The sequence below is a fragment of the Photinus pyralis genome, unplaced genomic scaffold (assembly GCF_008802855.1).
Source record: "Photinus pyralis isolate 1611_PpyrPB1 unplaced genomic scaffold, Ppyr1.3 Ppyr1.4_LG4, whole genome shotgun sequence".
NCBI lineage: Eukaryota > Metazoa > Arthropoda > Insecta > Coleoptera > Lampyridae > Photinus > Photinus pyralis.
The window spans coordinates 41,156,261-41,175,182 of NW_022170511.1; the positions used below are offsets into that span (position 1 = coordinate 41,156,261).

Consider the following 18,922-nt stretch of genomic DNA (forward strand, 5'->3'; position numbering starts at 1 on the left):
AATGAGACCCTCATCATGCGTTTTAAAAGACATTATACATCACTGTGTTAAGGAAGTGACGATTACGAAGATATATGGAGTCGTTAGAACGGATTTAGTACGTAATGGGAGGGAAGTGTATACTAATGGAATTTTTGCAATAATTTACATTCCAAGAAAATACGACAAAATATACCCCAATAAAACTTCTCCCTATACGGTCTAACCTAACCGAAATCTACACCCCATAATAATAGCGAATACGATTTCCAGTAGGGGAATTTTTTGACACTCGGAAACACGATTTTTAGTTTGGTTCATATTCAATACCACTGATCTTTCTCGTGGAAATCGATTGGCGAAGGTTTGACATTGCTGTCTCTTTTTATTCTCGAGTTTCTTTCCAAATATTTCTCTGAAAAAGGAAAAAAAGACAAAATATGTACTTCCTTGCCGGTTTTAGAGCTTATGCACTTCGAAACAGATTTTCAACATGTAGGTATATTAGCGATATCGACTAATGGTTATGAAAATAGTTACAATAAATACGAAAACCAAATGTACAATTACAGGATTTACTGTAATGTTCATTCATCTTGTGCAGTTTTTTTACCATACACTACAGCTATTTGACAACTAAAAATCATGTACTCCATATTATGCTCGTCAACCTCATTATAGTTAAACTTGATCATATAATTAAGAAAATCCTTTGCGAAATCATCAATAAGGTGTTTTGGTATTGCGAGACCGCAACGCGAAATTGCAACAGCTGCAAGTAAAACTTGTAAGAAAACGGCTCTTCAATTCTGGTTGCTTACGTATCGCTTCAAAGAGGGGTAATTTGTGTAACTTTTCGTGGACGCTGCAAGTGTATACTTGGAAACCCAAATGTTTGAACAGGATCTCAATGTCCTTTTTAATATCAATGGAATTTTCATAAGGGCTTGAACGTGTCTGAAAATTTTTCAAGTACATTCTCCACTTTTCGTCTTGACTCATTAAGTTGCAAATATTAAACAGGTTGGTGGCCGCCGAAAAATGAAAGAACACCTCACCGTGGTGTTTTAGCACTTTCTTCACATTCGCCAGTACACTCCTAGAATTTTTACATTTTTGTATATTTAATATTAAAGTACCTACCTACTTGTGATCTGAAACTTGGTGGAGATAATCGAATGAAACAACGTAATCAAAATCTCGTATATCAGGGTGGTCTAAAATATCTCCTACACGAAATGTAAGAATTGATCCCGGTGGGTTGTGTTTATTTGCGTTGTATATTAGTTTGGACCTTCTATCAACGCCAACCACCAGTTGTGTTGATTCTGGTAAACTGGGAAGGAGAAGGTTTTTGGTGATGATACCTGTCCCACATCCAAAATCTAGCACTTTGCAACCGTCTTTCCATTTGATAATATTTTTGTAAGCGTTAAGAACACCTTTAACGTCGTCGATCAGTAATGCACCTCGTTTTATGTGTTTCTCCACCTTGCTCATCGTGTCACATTTTTGTCCGGCGAAAATACGATTGTTTTTGTTAAGTGCAGTAGAAGCATCAATGTCATCTCACGACAACTAAGTTTATCGCTATATCGTAACCTATGTTGTAAGTTTTCCAAAAATAAGTTTAAAGATGATAGATTAAGTAGGACTTGCTTTACTCCAGACTAAAGGTTAACCCGTAAATACAAAAAATAAACTGCTTAGGAATTTTCCCAATTAAAACATGTACTCGTACCTAACTCAAACACAATGGAACGTTATCGAAGTGAATAATGAATACAAGTGTTAGTTCTTATAATAATATACAAGGCACTTCCGTAATCTTCAAATCCGTTATTGCGGACTTTCACTCTCTCAAAAGGGATCCATCTATCAGGCGCAAGCACTATTCAACTGCCTTCCAATGGATGTCAAAGCCTTACCGCCTTCTAAATTTAAATCTACAGTATAACCCGTATACTCGGGGGGGGGGGGGGGGGAGAATTGTGAATCTATCAAACCCAAATTTTGGCATTGCCTATTGTTGTGTTGGATATTCAAGATTATATATTAATTAATCTACAATTGTAATTTGTCCATTTTATTAATCAGCACGCTTACATATCATTATTGCAAGAGGTTACCGTAATAAGCATATTTACGAGCATATTTACAAATGCAGTCATAGTCAGGCGGCGCTGAGGGCCCTGTTAGCAGACAGGTTCCGATCAGCTACGGCGCTTGATTGCAGGCGAACTCTTGACAGATTATGTGGATCTAATAGGGTAAGCTCGAGGGTAAGCTTGATTGATCTGGGTGCCAGCACACTGCGGAATAGGGGGCAACGAAATGGCGAACGAGTTGGCTCGTGAAGGCAGTGGTGGGGGTATTCATCGGGCCCGAGCCTACCCTAGGGATTGCTCCCTCCGTTGTTAGGGACAGGATTAAAGACTGGGTGACCAGTCAATTCCAGGCTCAGTGGCAACAAGTAACAAGTTTTAGCAGGGCGCCTTGGCAAATTGGAGTCTTCTAAACTTCTAAAACTGAATAGAAGCCAGATTAGGAAGATCACCGGTCTCCTTACGTGTAGTACTTATATTGAATTGTTAGTAGTTTTAAGTTGCAACTAGATTTAAGTTGGCAATACGATGAAGTTGTATCCGCAAGAATATAACTATTAATGTTCCTAATAAACCGTTCTTTTTTTGTACGTAATTTTTGCCCATGGTCATCTTGCATATTTTATCGATGTCACGATACAGCATTACGGGGTACTGGGTGCTCAACTATCACCTGCATAACATTGGGCTCGTGGAGGACATCTGTATGTGCGGCTAACACAAACGCTAGCTGAACTTAAGTATCACATACCAACAACTAACACGCCGTGATGGTTTTGAGGTACATACATATAGTACCCACCAAAACTGATAATTAGATTAGAGGATTTGACGATTGTAAGTGCGCGTCAAAGTTATGATACATATGTGTAATCATTGAATGTGTAATAATCATCATTTCTTTCACGATTAATTGTATTCTTCGTTAGCTAGAATTTCAACACGGTCATTTATAGTCATGGTGACCCGACTAGATTCTAAACTGCTTAAATAAATTCCGAACATAATTTTTCCCCCGAACATCTTCGACAGGGTCTTCAAGGGTTCTGGTGACTTTTCCCCACTTGCCTGATCAATACAAACCATTTGACATCTGGTACAGTGTCCACCAAACTGAAAGATTTACAAATTATCCCTTTACTTTATTAAAGTCTAATCCAAATTACGTTTAAATTCAGTTTCCCGACTTTTATCTTCTTGCAATTTCTCTCTACTAGGGGCTCCGGAAGCAAAACGACCAAATTTGGTCGAAATCTCATCAATAGATTATCCGTATTGAGGTAATCAGTACGTATACAATCCGCCAACCAATCAACACTTGCTCTATTAATGAGCAAAAATTGCCCTTGATTTGCCAGAGATAACGACGTTTGGCCATCTGAAAATCGTTCTCGTTATCGTAAAGGGTGCATACATCCCGTTACCATCTGCGCTTCTGCCTATTTCGTTGTTATCGCTACATTGTTTTAGTAATCGCAAACCTTCATACCCTAGAACCTCACTAAGCCAATTTGCGACTTTTTTTCCACAATCCCAACCTAAGACTCTGTCTCCGCACACTTTACTTTGACATTTAAGAGACGAAACCCGATTATGTCGCGTCACGTTTAAGGGAAGAGTGATTTTTTCAAATCCTGAAATTAGGCAATAATACAGAGAATCGAGATAAAGGGATCAACCATCATAATGCAGCTCCAGAGTATCCATTTCCAAGTTAATAATGGGATTTATCATGCATAAACGAGCGTCTTGCTTTTGGGTGATGCAAACTCCGACGGCGTTCACGATCATCCACTCTCGATCGTACTTAAGCCCTGTATTTACAATTTGCCAACTATCCTTGACCTGAAACGCTCCACAAGATTTGACGGGATATAAATAAATACGATCTAATACTCCGTGCCATTTTCTACAGGAATCGCTTACCCGAGAAAGTCGTTGAGTAGACACCTGTGGATTCGAAGGTGCTGTGACAAAGCATTCTGTGATCATTTCTAGAAATGCGTTCGCGTCTCGTTTACTAGACATGTACCCGAAAGATATACGTACTGATCCCGTCGGGTAACCATCAACGAGATCGTTTTGGTCTCCACAAACGTGACCGGACTAGAATGAGTTAGTCACCTTCGAAATGAAAAGCCAACCTCACCTGAAAGTGGTATTTTACATCTTCCGTTGTTAATTTTAAGTGCCGTTGGCAAGCACCTGGATTACAAAAGCAGCCGGTACGCAAATGAATTTTGAACAAATTCGCGATGTGGAGAACCTGAAGCAATATGCCCTTTTGCGCAGTTTATACAAAAAGGCTCACCTCGGCATATCCCACGTATTGTCCGGTGTCCCTTAATAAATTAAAATTTACGATGCCACCTTGAGAATCAATACTATGAAAGTCACTATCATGGTACAATACTGCAACAGGTTCGCCATTATTATGACGCATCTGCTTCAAACTGTCATAAACATAGCGTGCCAGGGCGAAGGTGTGGTGCGAAATAACGCGCATCGTTACCGATAATCTTTGCAGGGTGTCAAAGCCATGCTTTAAAGCCATTATGGATAAAAATGGTACAGTTCCATCCTCAAAACTGTTAAAAAGTTATGAAAAGGCATTCTTCTCAGGCCACTTACCGCTCATGCAGTTGATTCCTCAAAACATGCTTTTGTTCCAAACTTAGAGCCATTAAAACAGTTCCGCCGCCGAAATACTTCTTCTTCAGTACATGAGCTGAAGAATTTTTTACTAAAAGTGCACCCAAACCACTCGGGTATCCGAATATTTTGTAAAACGATACGCATACAAAATCCGGTTTATATTTCGATAGGTCCAGAACATTCGTGGACACTAACGCGGCAGCATCGAGCATGCAGTACCACTTAGTAGGTTTCATCCAGGCCAGGGCACCTCTTTGCACCTCGCGTATCCAAGACAGTGGGTATTTCTTTCCTGAAAAATTGCACTGCCCTGGATAGACAAAGAGCGAGCTCGCATTTCCCTCTTCATTATATTTGTTATTGATCGAAAATGCTTCCATTGCCTCATTAGGTGTCAGTGCCGTACTATTGGGGGCAAACTCACGCATACCCAACACCGATGTGTGATTGTCACTTAAGTACGCAAAAATGCCGTCGTCATCAAATGTAAAATGTTCAGCTACTAGCTTAAGAGAAGCAGTCGCCCCTGAGGTAAATATCAAGCTGTACTCGTCCGAATTTGTGTTGAAATGTTCCAATATCCTTCAAAGACAAGAATAAGTGTAGGGTAAATTGGGCGAACTTACCGAAAACGCATCTGATCTATTTGGTCCTCGCAAAGCTTGCTCGATGTGTTCCTGGCGTGGGGGTTACCATACGTGTTGAGGGTGAGATCAGAAAATACGTTCGCCAGTTGCTTTTCTGAATACAAAGTTGCCCCGGCATGTTCCAAGTAAACCTCATCTGTAATAGAATAGGTTAAGAATTCAGTACCATTGATTCTGCATTAGCCGTCTTTCTACAGGTTTACACGCCTACATGTATGATTTCCTATCAGCAGGGGGAGGGGGGGGTGCGATCGTGGTTAATGACGAATGAAAATCTGCCGCTACCTGGGCGTTGCAGCATGCGAGTCGATAGTGACGAGTTGGTGATCAGGCGGCCGTTCGTCGGGATACTCGAAACCTTTACAGCCGAAAGAAGACCACGAAGACGACAACGACCACTTGAAGAGGACCATCAAGAAGAGACCTTTGTGTCTGCTTCTCAACCGCTTGTGGATGGGACCAGCTCAAAGGAAATCTCCAAAAGACGTATGACATGGGAAGAAGGTATGAATAGCTTCATTTTTGGTACGTATCTGGAGATCACGAAGTTGGAGACAGATAAGACAACATATATAGAGCTTACTTACATACTATCCCTAGATTTCCAATGTGCGTGTGTGAATGTTTATTTTATTTTTTATTTTATTTTATTTTTTAGGACCCTACATAACTTCACCAGACACAGACACAGACACTAATCGTTACTTAATATTAATCCGTGCGATTAGTTAACCAGGCTAGACCCAAAGTTCTCACAAGAAACACCGAATAATAATACCCAGCATACCATTACTGTATTCTTTGACATACAGAAGGCGTTCGATACGGTTTGCGTGACGATATGACGTACTTAAAACCCTAAATATGTGAAACATCACAGGGAGGCTCCCTAGACTTGTTCAGAGCTTTTTAGAAAACCGGTGTTTCCAAGTTCGTATTGGAAACGTATATTCCCAACTGTATAAGCAAAAAAAGGGATACCTCAGGGATCTGTGTTCAGTAGCACTCTATTTGCCAATGTTATTAACGGTATATAGCTGATGACATACACCCAAATAGTAAAGCCCTGCTGTATGTAGATGATGGTCTATAATTAACTAAATCCAGACGATCGTCTTCATTTTTATACATATAATGGACTAACTTTTGATATTTTCAAGTGGTCAGGAAATACTCCAAGTAGCAAACGTTCTTTTACGAGCAGAGTTAAAAGTATAATAATGATGTTTTTGATGCATTTCATAATCGATAAACAATCTACAAAACAGTTACCTATCGAATTATTTGCATAATTAGGTTTCAACTCAACCGTATTCGTTTATTATCAGTAGTTCTTTAATAATTTTTGCATGACCGTATTTTTCCTATTGCATATTCGTAATGAAGGTAAAATACACTTTCTAACGAAGTGTTGATGATGTTTCCATTAAAAAAAACAAACAAAATGGCGGCCGTGTCAAAAAACCATACGGGACAAAAATTTTCTTTTTATGCTAGAATATGCACAAACATATTTATATTAGAATTGCAAATATGCGTAATCATCTAATCAATAGGGCAACATATTCAAACATTGAGGTGAAAGTTTGCAAGTTGACAGTCGAGTCGAATACGACTGCGCCATCTTTGAGATGTGTAGGAATTTGGAGCGGAATAAGAAAATTAAAAACGAAATCGTTTAACTCCGACTATTGGAGCATTATAAGTATTTTGGAAAAGTTCTTAAATGTGTTTACTTTGATCTCTTTTAAATGCAACACAATCGCGTGCGCCTACGTTACAGTGCATGTACGTATTGTTTATAGTATGTAATGGTAATGAGGTTAAAGTACATTAAAACACCTACCTTTGAAACGCAGAAATTCGCCGTTTATTAACGCCTCTTGCTCACTTGTATACACTGGAATGTAAGGCACTTTTTTGGCTTCCAATTTAGCCATTATTTTTTTTAACAACTAAGGAATTATTAGGTAACTTGTTTGTCGGACGCTGAAATGCCCGTCACTGATAGTATTACTTAACTGATACTTAATTCCTTTAATTACCTACTTGCTTTTTATTCATTATTAGGCTTCGCACACAGGATGTAGTATAGCCGATGACTTAACAACTTAACTCATATACCTAGAGAAAAAGCGTACCTAGTCACTTTATAATATCGTTAAAATTGATGTTTAGAAATCCTTGTCTTAACTAGTACTAGATTAATGAAGGTTGATATATTTTATCATTTTCTGAACTATATCGCTTATCCAAAGTACTTCATTTCGTTTTCGTATAGCTGAGGGTTTGTCATTATTTTACGAGGATTGTTCAATAGAAACACGTTTGATCAGTCAGATAACTTCAAAAACGATTACCTACTTCAGCGTATCATGGATTAATTCATCCGCTCATTAATTACCTATTCCATTTTCTGTTGGGGGTCATTCCTCTCACTCAAAAAGATTGTTTGGTCTTCAGCGCCGGGCTCTGCGCGTAATGACAGCAACTCCATATAGAAATGATATAAGAACACAGTTTAACACTATGGAAATACTTACGTTGCCTTGTTTATATACAGTGTGTCCCAGATTGCGTGGGATTGCATGGGTAACTTTGTTATTATTAAAGATAGAGAATTGCTTAAATGAGCAATGTTTTGCAGTTTTAGATGCTTATTTAAAATTTCCTTTTGGAAATTCAAAATGTCGCATAGGTTCGACGTAAATTAAAAAAAACTAAAATTGGTCATTTCCTTAAATGTCTTATATCATCGAAAGTATAAGAGATATAAAAAAAGTTTTATATAAAAGTGGCTGTCTTTGATACGCTTAATTTAGAATTGAAGTAAAAAAAAATTCAAGATGGCTACTTTTAAGGAACATTTACCAACTTCCTAAAGTTAAATAGGCGCTATATTAGATTACTTGATAGATTTTTTAATTCTCTTTTCAACGAGCCATCATATACTCTCTGCTAATTTTACGACTGCAACCCTGGAAGTGGTTGATAGTTGACTATAGTAACATTATGAAAAGTCATCTGATTCACTAGTCCCAACAGTGCATGGATAATTCTATAGGCTTATAGGTATAGGTACGCTTATACGGTGTTCTTGTACCATATTTTATTGATGAATAGTTCTATTATATAGGTACTTTGGCAAATTTAAACTACCTACCTACCTCTTACGCAGTTTCCGAGATCCCCATGGTGGCCCTCGAATTTGAATCAGCCTGTATATGAGTGTGTGAAAATTTCAATAAAATGGTTCCACTATTTCTAGGGATTGCGTTTTTATTGGAAGTCAGTAGTCTACATTTTATTAAAATCGGTTAAGGCGTTTTTTAAAGCATTTTTGCAAATTCATTTGTAAAAAGATAGCGCGAAGCTCGAGCTATGAGAAGTACCCAAAAATGGAGTACTATTCTGTGCCGGGTTTTTAGCGAAATCCACCAAAATGCGAATTGCGAACGAACGGGACGTCGGAACTGCCTACTGACAAAGGAATTATTGTAGCCCCCGACAAGACTTTATTGATGGTGGAGTCAAAACTACAAACGTGAATTGCGGATGCACGGGAAGTGAGTACCGACAAAGTGAATGTGGTAGCCTTCGACAAGATTTTGTTGATGGTGGAGTCAATACTGGTTAATAAAACGCTGATCTGCCACACAAAAAGGCGCTGAAGTCCCTTCGATCTCACACGAGGACTTTGATAATTTTTTGGTTATCATGTTCACAAAAAACGAAGCACACACGTACACACTCACGTGAAGCTTTTTTGGAGTTTTTGGGGTACAAATTTCAGAGTATCGTTGGCCGGTACCCTATTCTTGGGCAGCGTGCCCGAAAATGCAACTCTGCACATATAGGATGTTCAATGGAAAATTTATCGATATGAGACAAAATATCACCTATTAACTCTAGTATTAGATGTTGTCGTTTCTTACGGTTTTAGACTGTATGCCTGTTAAAAGACGTCACAATAACGTACCTAATGATCGTGACGATATTTTGATGAGGAACAACCCAGATCAAAGTTGTTAGTGCAGTTCCCGCGAAATGACAGCTTTCTCACGGCACTGTGCGGCATAATAATGATGTGAAGTTGTTAAAATTGAAATACAATGATCTATAAATTTTCTGACATCCATTCAAACATAATAAGTAGTTCTTCACATCTACGTTTTTAATTTATTAGTTGTTACAACATGTTTATGTCTCGAAAAATCGGAATGTATACAATTTCGGAAAAGTGTTAACTGAACAGCGCCATTATAGTTACACATTCCATGAGTTGTATGATCACCTTTGTCAACAATATAGCTCGTAATGAGTGGAGGAACGACTTTAATTCCACCAGATGGAGGATGGGGATGGATTATAATGTTTGCGTACATTATAAATAATGTAAGTATCCGCCCGTTGAGTGAGATAATATTTTAACCATTTATTACAGCTCCTTATAGTTCCTATACAACAAAACTTTGGGTTGCTTTTTAAAGAAGCCTTTATCCACATGGGTATGTCGGGAACAAACGTCACCTCTGTAATTAGTACAAATATGTCGGCATCTCTGTTGGTTGGAACATGCGCTGGGCCGCTAATAAAGCGCTTTGGTATAAGAAACGTAGCGATAGTAGGTTCCATGTTATTTACAATGGGAATTATCTCGTTAGCATTAGCAACAAATTATACAAGTTTATTAGTTTGTTACGGACTATTGACTGGTGAGTTGGTGATCGTATTAAAGGTTTCTTTTGTACCTAATTTTAGGATTGGGCGAAGGGATCATTAGGTTGACAAGTACGCTATCTTTGAATTTATATTTTGCAAAAAAGAGGCGAAAAGTGGCAGGGGTAGCGCTGGCATTACGATCTTTAGGGTCTGTAGTGTTTCCTCACATTATTGTCCTATTTCTGGCAGTCTATGGAACTTCCAGTGCAACGCTCCTTATTGGAGGTTTGTGCTTCCATACAGTCTGTGCCAGTCTTCTACTACGACCAGTTGAGTGGTACATGAAAAAAGCTCCATGCGCCGACCTTCCAGGAACTGGTAGGATCTAGACTATGCCACAATCGACTTATTACTATTGCAGATGTTGGGGCACCTCTTCTCAGTTTAAACGATAAAGATCAACATTCTCAAGGAATTTTGCAACCACATGGGATATTAGCTCGCTTCGCTCGTTATTACGACTTAGCGCTATTAAAAAACTCGGTCTACATTAATATTACTGTGGGTATGATGTTTTCGGTCTTCTCCGACATAAGCTTTGAAACCTTATTTGCGTTAATTTTATCGGACCTGAACTTCGACGATCATAAAATCGCCGTTTTTGTATCCACATCGTATATATCTAATATAATTATTAGGTTTGCAATTCCGTTTGTTGGAGACTACTTCAGACGGTCATCAAGGTTTATGTACGCGTTGAGCTGTTGCGTCGTAATTATAGGACGATTTTGTAAGTGATTTTGGCATTATTTACATAACTACTAGTACAAGTTTATGTTTAGTCATCATTTATCTTGCTAATACGAAGATAGTAGTTACTTCAATTATATGGGGAGTTGCTCATGGTATGAGAACTGTTTATTGGTCTGTGATTATAGCCGACAATGTACCGGCGCACCAACTGCCCTCTGCAGAAAGTATGTTTATAGCAAGTAATGGCGTGCTTTGTCTGATATGTGGACCTATGCTAGGTAGGGAATTCTGGTGCAATTGTAGCATTCTCTGTAAGAATGTAACTTTAGGATGGATTAAGGATGCAACTGGTTCGTTCGTTAATTGCGTTTATGTACTCAATGGATTCACTTTGATTACTTGCGGTTTATGGTTTACAGAATGGTTTTTTCGAAAAATCGAGCGAAAACCAGCAGTTACAGAAACTGTCACATAAGCTTATACTAATTTGTGAATTCACACGCTTCGTCATAAAATCTTGGTGATGCCAGTGTGTTCCTTGTATGACGTCTTGCCATATTTATAATAAATATTAACATTTCTTGCTTGTTTTTATTTGTTACTCTGGTAACAGTGTACAGATGGATATGGAGTTTATCAATACCTACATTCGTGATATAGCACCGTGAATATTTGAATGTTGAATTTTCAATGTTCAACATTAAAACTGAAAATACTCACTGTCTTCCTGTACTGCATATGATACCTACTTTTGATTAACTTGGTAGAGCAAAATCTTTATTTAATCATAAATTTTATTGAGGAAATTGCAAAACACATTACTTAAATGCACACGAGTTAAATTGTGTGCTCTTCCTGTCATACTCTTATATTGATTAAATTGATAGAGCAAAATCTAAATTCCTATGGTTATTCAATACTTTCTTCGCGGAAAGCGCAAAAATAATTGCCTGGGTTTATGATTTATGTGCTTTTTCCATCTTGTTGAATTTTTGAGCAATTTCGTTAAAAATGCATCAAAAAGCGCTATCGCAATTGAATTATTTGAGATTTTTCGATAGTAAACCATACCCTTGTATATGATAAACGAAGCTAAAATAAACCTCTAAAGCGGATATAAAAAAGCGGCAGAGCACCTCGGTTTGACCCTACGGGGTTATTGAATTGACCCATTTTCAATAGACTCGTTACAGTGGCATACAGTTCAACTGTGCAAAGTTTGAAACGAATCGGTCCAAGCGTTTGGCGGTTATCGTGTTCACGGACGGACAGACGGACACCACCGACTCCATTGTGAAGCATTCATCCCATTGCACTGCCGCTTTAAAGCATAGACCGTACCTATAATACAAGGTGTAGGAGATTTTGAAAGGGCAGTGAAAGCGTTTATCCGTTACTCAATAGTAGGTAATAGTTATTTACATAAAAGTCCACTAGCGAGGAAATATTGAAGTGCAAGGTCCCTTTGGGGCCGAGAAGGTACCTTAATTTCCGAGTCAGGTAATGTCATTTTACTGACGAGTTTTGTATTACATTTTACCCGAAATCGCATTTAATATAAAATTTTCATTTTCATATAGAACTTTTAATGTCAATCTGCCAGTGATGACATGACTCATTATAGACAGTTAGCAAAGTCACAAATGCGCCCGGTAAAGTGACAGATGCGGCCAGTAAAGTGACAAGCGGCAGGAAACGTAGCTTGCTCTGCCTCTGTCATGGAAACTACAATTCCGCTACCGTCGCTTCTACCGTCGCAACCGGGGTTATTTTTTACCCAACCCGACATTTTACGGCTTTTGTCAAAAATTTCGACAATTTTTTCTCATAGGCCGTTCGGGCCGGAGAGGAACGGATCCCATATTTATGACATCCGCGACAAGGGTAACGATCGATAAAATTTTGAAAAAAATCGAAGACCTAAGATTTTTCGAGTCTCGTCCAAAGAAAAAGGGAAAACGAAAAAAAAAACTTTTTTTTATTTGCGAACCGATTTTCGATTACCAAACGTCGATCGATAGTTCTCGTCGAGAGAGTCCTCGACGGCACTTAAAACATTCAGGGTCATATATACAGGGTGATTCCTATAGTACTTGCCACCGTTTGGGAGCGTGTAGGTGGTGCGTAGGGGAGTATTTTGATATAGGACACTTGGGGTCGGAAATCTAAAATAAGGGTGCCAGAGCCAAATTTACCTTCTGGAATTTCGCGCCTGTAGGTAGGCAACCCAACCGGCCGGCGGTGCACACGGAGCGATCTCAGGCGGCGATGTGTGGCTGACACTTGATCAGAATTTTGTTTAAACCCACGAAATCCCGTCTGCAACGACGCGTATCAAGTGAATAAACACTATGGCAATAGTATAATAATAGTTGGCTAGATGTAGGAAGTGCATTGAGAACAACGGTGGCCACGTTGAACACTTGTAAACGTTATTGCTTTTGACTGTCGTTTTCCCTCCTTCCCTCCCATGTCGCTTCCTCGCGCTAACTCGCTCTGCATCGCTCCGCGCGAAACGTCGGTCGGTTGGGTTGCCTACATACAGGCGTGAAATTCCAGAAGATAAATTTGGTTCTGGCGCCCTTATTTTAGATTTCCGACCCCAAGTGTCCTATATCAAAATACTCCCCTAGGCACCCCCTATACGCTCCCAAACGGTGGCAGGTACTATAGGAATCACCCTGTATAAATAAGAATTTTACGGCTAGGGTTAGGATTTCGAAAAAAGAAAAAAATTAATTATTCGTAAACGGCGCGTCCTATTGAAAAAAAACGGTTAGGTTAGGTTAGGTTAGGTTGATTACCCACTGATAGGGGAGAGGCTAGGGTACGAACTATGGAGATGTGGCAGGAGGGCTGGGCCGGAGAGACCAGGGGTTCCTGGACGAGGCAGCTGATCCCCGAGGTAGGCCGCTGGATCGACTGCGATCACACGTACACCACGTACTATGTGACGCAGGCGCTCAGCGGACATGGGTGCTTCGGGAATTACCTGCACCGTATCGGGAAATGGCGGTCCAGTCGGTGTATGTACTGTGAGGAAGTGGACACGGCGGAACACACGCTCTTTTACTGTGAAAGGTGGGAGATTCAGAGGGGCAGGATCTTTGCGGTGGCGGGGGGGGGGAGACGGCTGTCACCTTCCACGCTGATCGAGAGTGTGACGGGTACGAGAGAGGCGTGGAGAGAGGTGGTGGGAGCACCCCTAAGGGTTGTGTTTTTCGGTGGAGGTTTTTGCCGGCTGGTGGAAAATTATTACGAGAACGTTGTTGAGGGAGCAGTGCAGTGCGGCTAGGTGCAAGAAGCCGCGTCTTTTGACACCCCACTCGAGGGGGTGGGGGACACCCCTGCGCGCAGTGCTGTTTGGGGGAGGAAGTGCGAACTTGTAAATAGTAGGTTAAGTTAGTTCTTATGCGACGTTGCATATATAGTTTTCTAGGGTAGTAGTACTAGTTTCTCGTGAATAGTGATAAGATAGCGCGAGACACTTGGTGCCGCGTAAAGTGCGCGAGTGCCCAAGGAAAATGTCGGACGAGGAAGAGGTGGTGCCGGAGACGCCCGCCGGTGCGTCTAGGACGACACGCAAGAGACACGACAGCGACGAGGACGCAAGCCGGAAGAAAAGAAGGGGTGCAATCCAGGAAGAAGTAGTGATTGTGTCGCCGAAAGGGAATGTTACTTGCATTGGTGATTTGCGGAAATTCCAAACGGAAGAGGGGATACAGGCCTCTGAGGTGAGGATGGCGATTGACGCGGCCATGGATTTTATCAAAAATTCGAACGGGGGGTGCTAGAGGTGAAGTGCAGGTGACGGACAAGACAGAGGACACGGTAGTACATACAGACGAACAATGACGAAAGTGCTGCAAGTAAACATTAATAACAGACGGGAGGCGCTGGATCTCGCGATCCAGACAGCCAGACATTATAACGCTGACCTGGTGTTGATCTCCGAATTGGGGAGGACTAAGGTGAGGAGAGGATTACTGACGGACCTGACGGGAAAAGTGGCCATAGTTTTAGTTAACGGGGATCTTTGTGTACATAAATGTGGACTGGGAGACAATTATGTGTGGGTTCAGACTAGGGGAAAGTACATTTATAGTGTGTACTTTCCACCAAACGATACGACGGACAAATTTGAGGCTACGCTCGAAAAGTTAAATAGAGACATGAGAGCAAACGGCGCGCGCGATTTAATAGTGGCGGGTGACGTCAACGCGGCATCTCCGACGTGGGGTGCCACGGCTGTCAACAGAAGAGGAATTATGCTAGAGGAGTGGGCTGCGCAGCTCGATCTGGTAGCTGTCAACAGGGGCAACACGCCTACCTTCGAGCAAGGTGCTCGGAGGTCCGTCATCGATGTGACCTTTGTCGCGAATGGACTACAAGAGCGAGTCAAGAAGTGGGAGGTCCTGGAGGATGAGTCTTTGAGCGACCACCGCTATATTCTGTGGGAGATAGGGGACAGCCCTCTCACACCGAGACCACGGCAGACGTCGAAGGCATCCACGGCAGGATGGAACAGCAAAAAGATAAATCGAGCGGCCCTGGGGGAAATCTTGCAGAAGGCAAAGAGAAATGAAGACTGGCAGGTACCCAAGCTAACCAAGTACCTTCGAGAAGTGTGCGATAGCACAATGCCGAAAAGAAGACAGGGCCTGAAACCACCAGCGTACTGGTGGAGTGAGGAAATCGCCACACAAAGATTAGTCTGCGTGAACTTGAGAAGGCAACTTCAGCACAGGAGACGTAGTGGCGGGGACGTGTCGGAAGGTGACAGAGTGCTGCGGGAAGAGAGAAAAAAGCTGAAATATCTGATAAAGAATAGCAAGGAGGCGGCTTGGAAAGAGGTTTGCGATGAACTGGACAGCGATGTCTGGGGGAGAGGGTATCAGATTGTGGCCCAGAAAATAGGAAGAAGGGAGCCCCTCATAATGACCGATGAAGAATATGTAAAGGCAGTCAAGGAGCTCTTCCCGGAGCACGACGATCTCGAACCAAACGCGACAGGCGGGCCAATGGAGATCCAGCCGGTGACGTGAGAGGAGGTGCTGGCAGCGGCAGCAGGGCTTCCAGTGAATAAAGCACCAGGACCAGACAGAATTCCGGCGGAAATAGTGAAAGCAGTGGCGAAGGCAAGACCGGAGATCTGGACACAAATCGGCACGAGAGCTATTGAAACCGGAGTATACCCGGAGCAGTGGAGAAGGAGCCACCTGGTGACGATTCCAAAAGCAGCAGGGGCGCTTAGGCCGATATGCCTAATAGATTTCGCCGGGAAGATATTAAAAAAGATTTTCAAGGAAAGGATCCTTAAACAAATCGAAGACAGGTTGTCCCCGGACCAATACGGCTTCCGCAAAGGGAGGTCTACGAAAGACGCGTTGGAAAGGATAGTTGGAGAAGTTCGGGACGCAAATAGCGGTACGTGGAGGACGCGAGAGGTTTGCATTGTGGCGTCCTTGGATGTAAGAATGCTTTCAATTCCGCGTCGAGACAGGCCATAGTTGAAGCGCTGAGGGAACTGGGGGTCGACGACGTCATGATCAATCTCATGAGCAGTTACTTAACCGGGAGGTACGTGACAGTGAAGAAGCCGTCGGGACAGAAGTACACTTTTAAAGCTAGTGCGGGTGTGCCGCAGGGGTCCGTTTTGGGGCCACTGCTATGGATAGCGATGTACGACGGTACGCTAAGATTGCTGCGTGAGTGCGGAGTGACTGTGGTCGGTTTCGCGGACGATCTCACTGTGGTGGTTCGTGACCGCAGTTTAGAACGCGCGGGAGCTAAACTGCGCAGTACGGTGGACAAAATCAACGAGTGGATGCGGGCACGAAAACTTCAATTGGTGCCTGCTAAAACGAAAGTGGCGCTTATGACCGGAAGGCGGAGGTTACAGGAATATACTGTAGATTTAATGGGACAAAGACTTACGGCGGACACTTATATTAAGATATTAGGGGTAACCATTGACAGAAACTTATCGTTCATCGAGCAGGCCAAATTAGCAAGCACAAAAGCCTTGAAGGTGTACGGCGCGTTGAGCAAAATTATGTCCAATGTTGGAGGAGCGCGGGCCTCCAAAAGAAGGGTATTAGCGACGGCTGCACTATCGACGCTACTATATGGAGCGGAAGTTTGGGGCCCTGCCATGAGGTGGGGGGTCGCCACAGCGAAGGTAGACCAAGTGACGAGGCTGCTGGCGATAAGAATATGCAGCGCGTATCGCACGGTAAGCGCAGAAGACATAATGGTGGTGGCGGGACTTCTTCCGGCGCAGGTTGCTATCAAAGCGCGAGCGGAGAGGTGGGACCGAAGACAAAAAATTGAAGAATGGCAACAAAGGTGGTCAAAGCGAGAGTCATGGACAAGTAAACTAATCCCGAGAATCGAAAAATGGACGAGAAGAAAGCACGGTGAGGTAGACTACCATCAGCTCACCCAGTTCTTAACTGGACATGGGGAAAACGGGGTCAATTTGTACCGTTTTCGCAAGAGGGACAACGATAGGTGCGTAGACTGTGGAGAAAGAGATACTGCCGGTCACGCCGTTCTAGAATGCCCAAGATGGGGAAGACAGAGATCCGAATTGGAAACGTGGCTGGGACACCAGATCGGAGAAGAAAATATCGTCGACACAATGGTAGATTCAGAGAACAAGTGGCAAAGAATAAAAGGTTATATCTCAAAAGTTGTGAGCACAAGAGAGCAAGAAGGCCGAGAAAGGCAAAGAGCGGCGTAAGCGAGAAGGGGTAATATATTAAATTATGGCTAAGATCTAGGTGGCGAAAAACTGCCACCGGACCGTCCCCGGGCGCGATGAATGCCTTTGGTGATACCCGGCCGGGCTACTATGTGTTTAGAGAGAGGACAGGGTTTTAGTGGGTAAACCTTACCTAGATGGAAGGGAGTCCCACACACTCCCCGCTAGAGAGCCAAGCGGGGAAGCCTATAAAAGGTTTCCCCCAAACCTCGAAAAAAAAAAAAAAAAAAAAAAAAAGGGGTTAGGTTAGGTTAGGTTAGGTTAGGTTAGGTTCCTGGCGGGTGGATCCCCAACCAGGCGCGTCCCCAGGTGGCGGATAGGGGGAAGGCAATGCAAATGACCGTACGGGATGCAGGGCCAGCGTCAAATAGGGGCTCGCGGCTCTTAAGCAGTCGCTGGAAGCATCCGAATAAGGCGCCGCGGACCAGTCCACCGGGGGGTGGTTTTCTACCGGGAGCGTCTCTCCTACTGGCGAGGGAGAGATACCTACCAAATGATCATCTTGAGATGGTAGGATAGCGCCAGAATAGGAAGGTGCTCGTGTTCTTGACACAACGTCTGGTAGCACCTCAAATATGGCGCCGCGGACCAAACCTCCCTGCTCGGCTGTCGTGTCGTGGCAAAGAGCATTGCATGGGAACTAACGGCGCCGTTGGCGGCTTTGCTTTGGCGAACTGGCAACGTTATACCACGTGATACCTCGGTAACACGGGGGGACCGGCAATTGTCGGTCCGAGATGAGTAAACATCCATAAAAATCCCAAATCCTAAGGTGGAGACCAAGCCGAAGGGATGCGTGACTGGATGGAAGACCAGTAGCGATTGGCTCACGTCCTGCTCGGCTGTCGTGTCGTGGCTTAGGGCATTGAACGGACGGTAAAACGGCGCCGTCTGGGCTCACACCCCGGTGTGACCCAGGCGTGAAACCATGTACTTCCTAAGAAGTACGGGGGGTGCAGGCCTAAGAATCAGCACCGAGAAGAGAAAGCTTCAATAAAAATCCCAAATCCTAAGGCGGAGACCAAGCCGAGGGGATGCGTGGCTGAATGGCAGATCAGTCGATATTGGCTAACGTGGGGCTCTGCGACTTGCAGGACAGGGTCTGGCAACCCTGCGGTGCCCTATGCTGGTGGTACGTTTTGCTTCAACTTGTCTTGAACGGCCACCCTACCTTTACACTATACTATCGGGGCTCCCTTGCCCCAACTCTTGCTTCTTCAGGCCCCGATGCCATTAGCTTTTGCGAGGGCTAGGGGACCTTTTCACCTTCCTTTCTCTTTCTTCACGGACGGAATTACGACGACAACATGGCTACGAAATGGACGCTGGCTGAAGCGTTAAACGGCAAACAACGC

General features: G+C 42.8%; 2 protein-coding genes across 6 annotated transcripts; one reads left to right on the plus strand and one right to left on the minus strand.

Moving 5' to 3' along the window:
* Window positions 1–540: 540 nt before the first annotated feature.
* LOC116167908 (molybdenum cofactor sulfurase 3) lies at window positions 541–7,581 on the minus strand. Its single transcript, XM_031483503.1, has 12 exons — window positions 7,436–7,581; window positions 7,233–7,390; window positions 5,366–5,522; window positions 4,716–5,321; window positions 4,396–4,672; window positions 4,234–4,350; window positions 3,764–4,190; window positions 3,509–3,718; window positions 3,251–3,462; window positions 1,127–3,197; window positions 801–1,078; window positions 541–751 (listed from the first exon to the last, which is right to left on the minus strand). The coding sequence occupies exons 2-10, from the start codon at window positions 7,324–7,326 to the stop codon at window positions 2,994–2,996; spliced, it is 2,304 nt and encodes a 767-aa protein (XP_031339363.1). The 5' UTR covers window positions 7,327–7,390; window positions 7,436–7,581; the 3' UTR covers window positions 541–751; window positions 801–1,078; window positions 1,127–2,993.
* On the plus strand, window positions 6,601–11,372 carry LOC116167909 (monocarboxylate transporter 13-like). 5 transcript variants are annotated; one of them, XM_031483504.1, is made up of 6 exons: window positions 6,601–7,174; window positions 8,888–9,781; window positions 9,831–10,101; window positions 10,148–10,426; window positions 10,470–10,838; window positions 10,891–11,371. In XM_031483504.1, exons 2-6 carry the CDS (start codon window positions 9,704–9,706, stop codon window positions 11,274–11,276), a joined length of 1,383 nt encoding a protein of 460 aa, XP_031339364.1. In that variant the 5' UTR covers window positions 6,601–7,174; window positions 8,888–9,703; the 3' UTR covers window positions 11,277–11,371. The 5 variants fall into 5 exon arrangements, with proteins under 5 accessions (XP_031339364.1, XP_031339365.1, XP_031339368.1 ...); XM_031483505.1 differs by having other exon boundaries at window positions 9,573–9,781; XM_031483508.1 differs by lacking the exon at window positions 6,601–7,174 and having other exon boundaries at window positions 8,796–9,781; window positions 10,891–11,079; window positions 11,131–11,371.
* The last annotated feature ends 7,550 nt before the right edge of the window (window positions 11,373–18,922 follow it).

Coding starts and splice junctions, on each gene's coding strand:
- LOC116167908 (XM_031483503.1), bottom strand. CDS start 7,326: ATGGCTAAATTGGAAGCCAAAAAAGTGCCTTACATTCCAGTGTATACA. Junction 4,191..4,233: donor ATGTAAAATACCACTTTCAG/GTGAGGTTGGCT, acceptor AACTCATTCTAG/TCCGGTCACGTTTGTGGAGA. Junction 3,719..3,763: donor TCTGGAGCTGCATTATGATG/GTTGATCCCTTT, acceptor GCCTAATTTCAG/GATTTGAAAAAATCACTCTT.
- LOC116167909 (XM_031483504.1), top strand. CDS start 9,704: ATGAGTGGAGGAACGACTTTAATTCCACCAGATGGAGGATGGGGATGG. Junction 9,782..9,830: donor TTGCGTACATTATAAATAAT/GTAAGTATCCGC, acceptor CATTTATTACAG/CTCCTTATAGTTCCTATACA. Junction 10,102..10,147: donor TTGTTACGGACTATTGACTG/GTGAGTTGGTGA, acceptor ACCTAATTTTAG/GATTGGGCGAAGGGATCATT.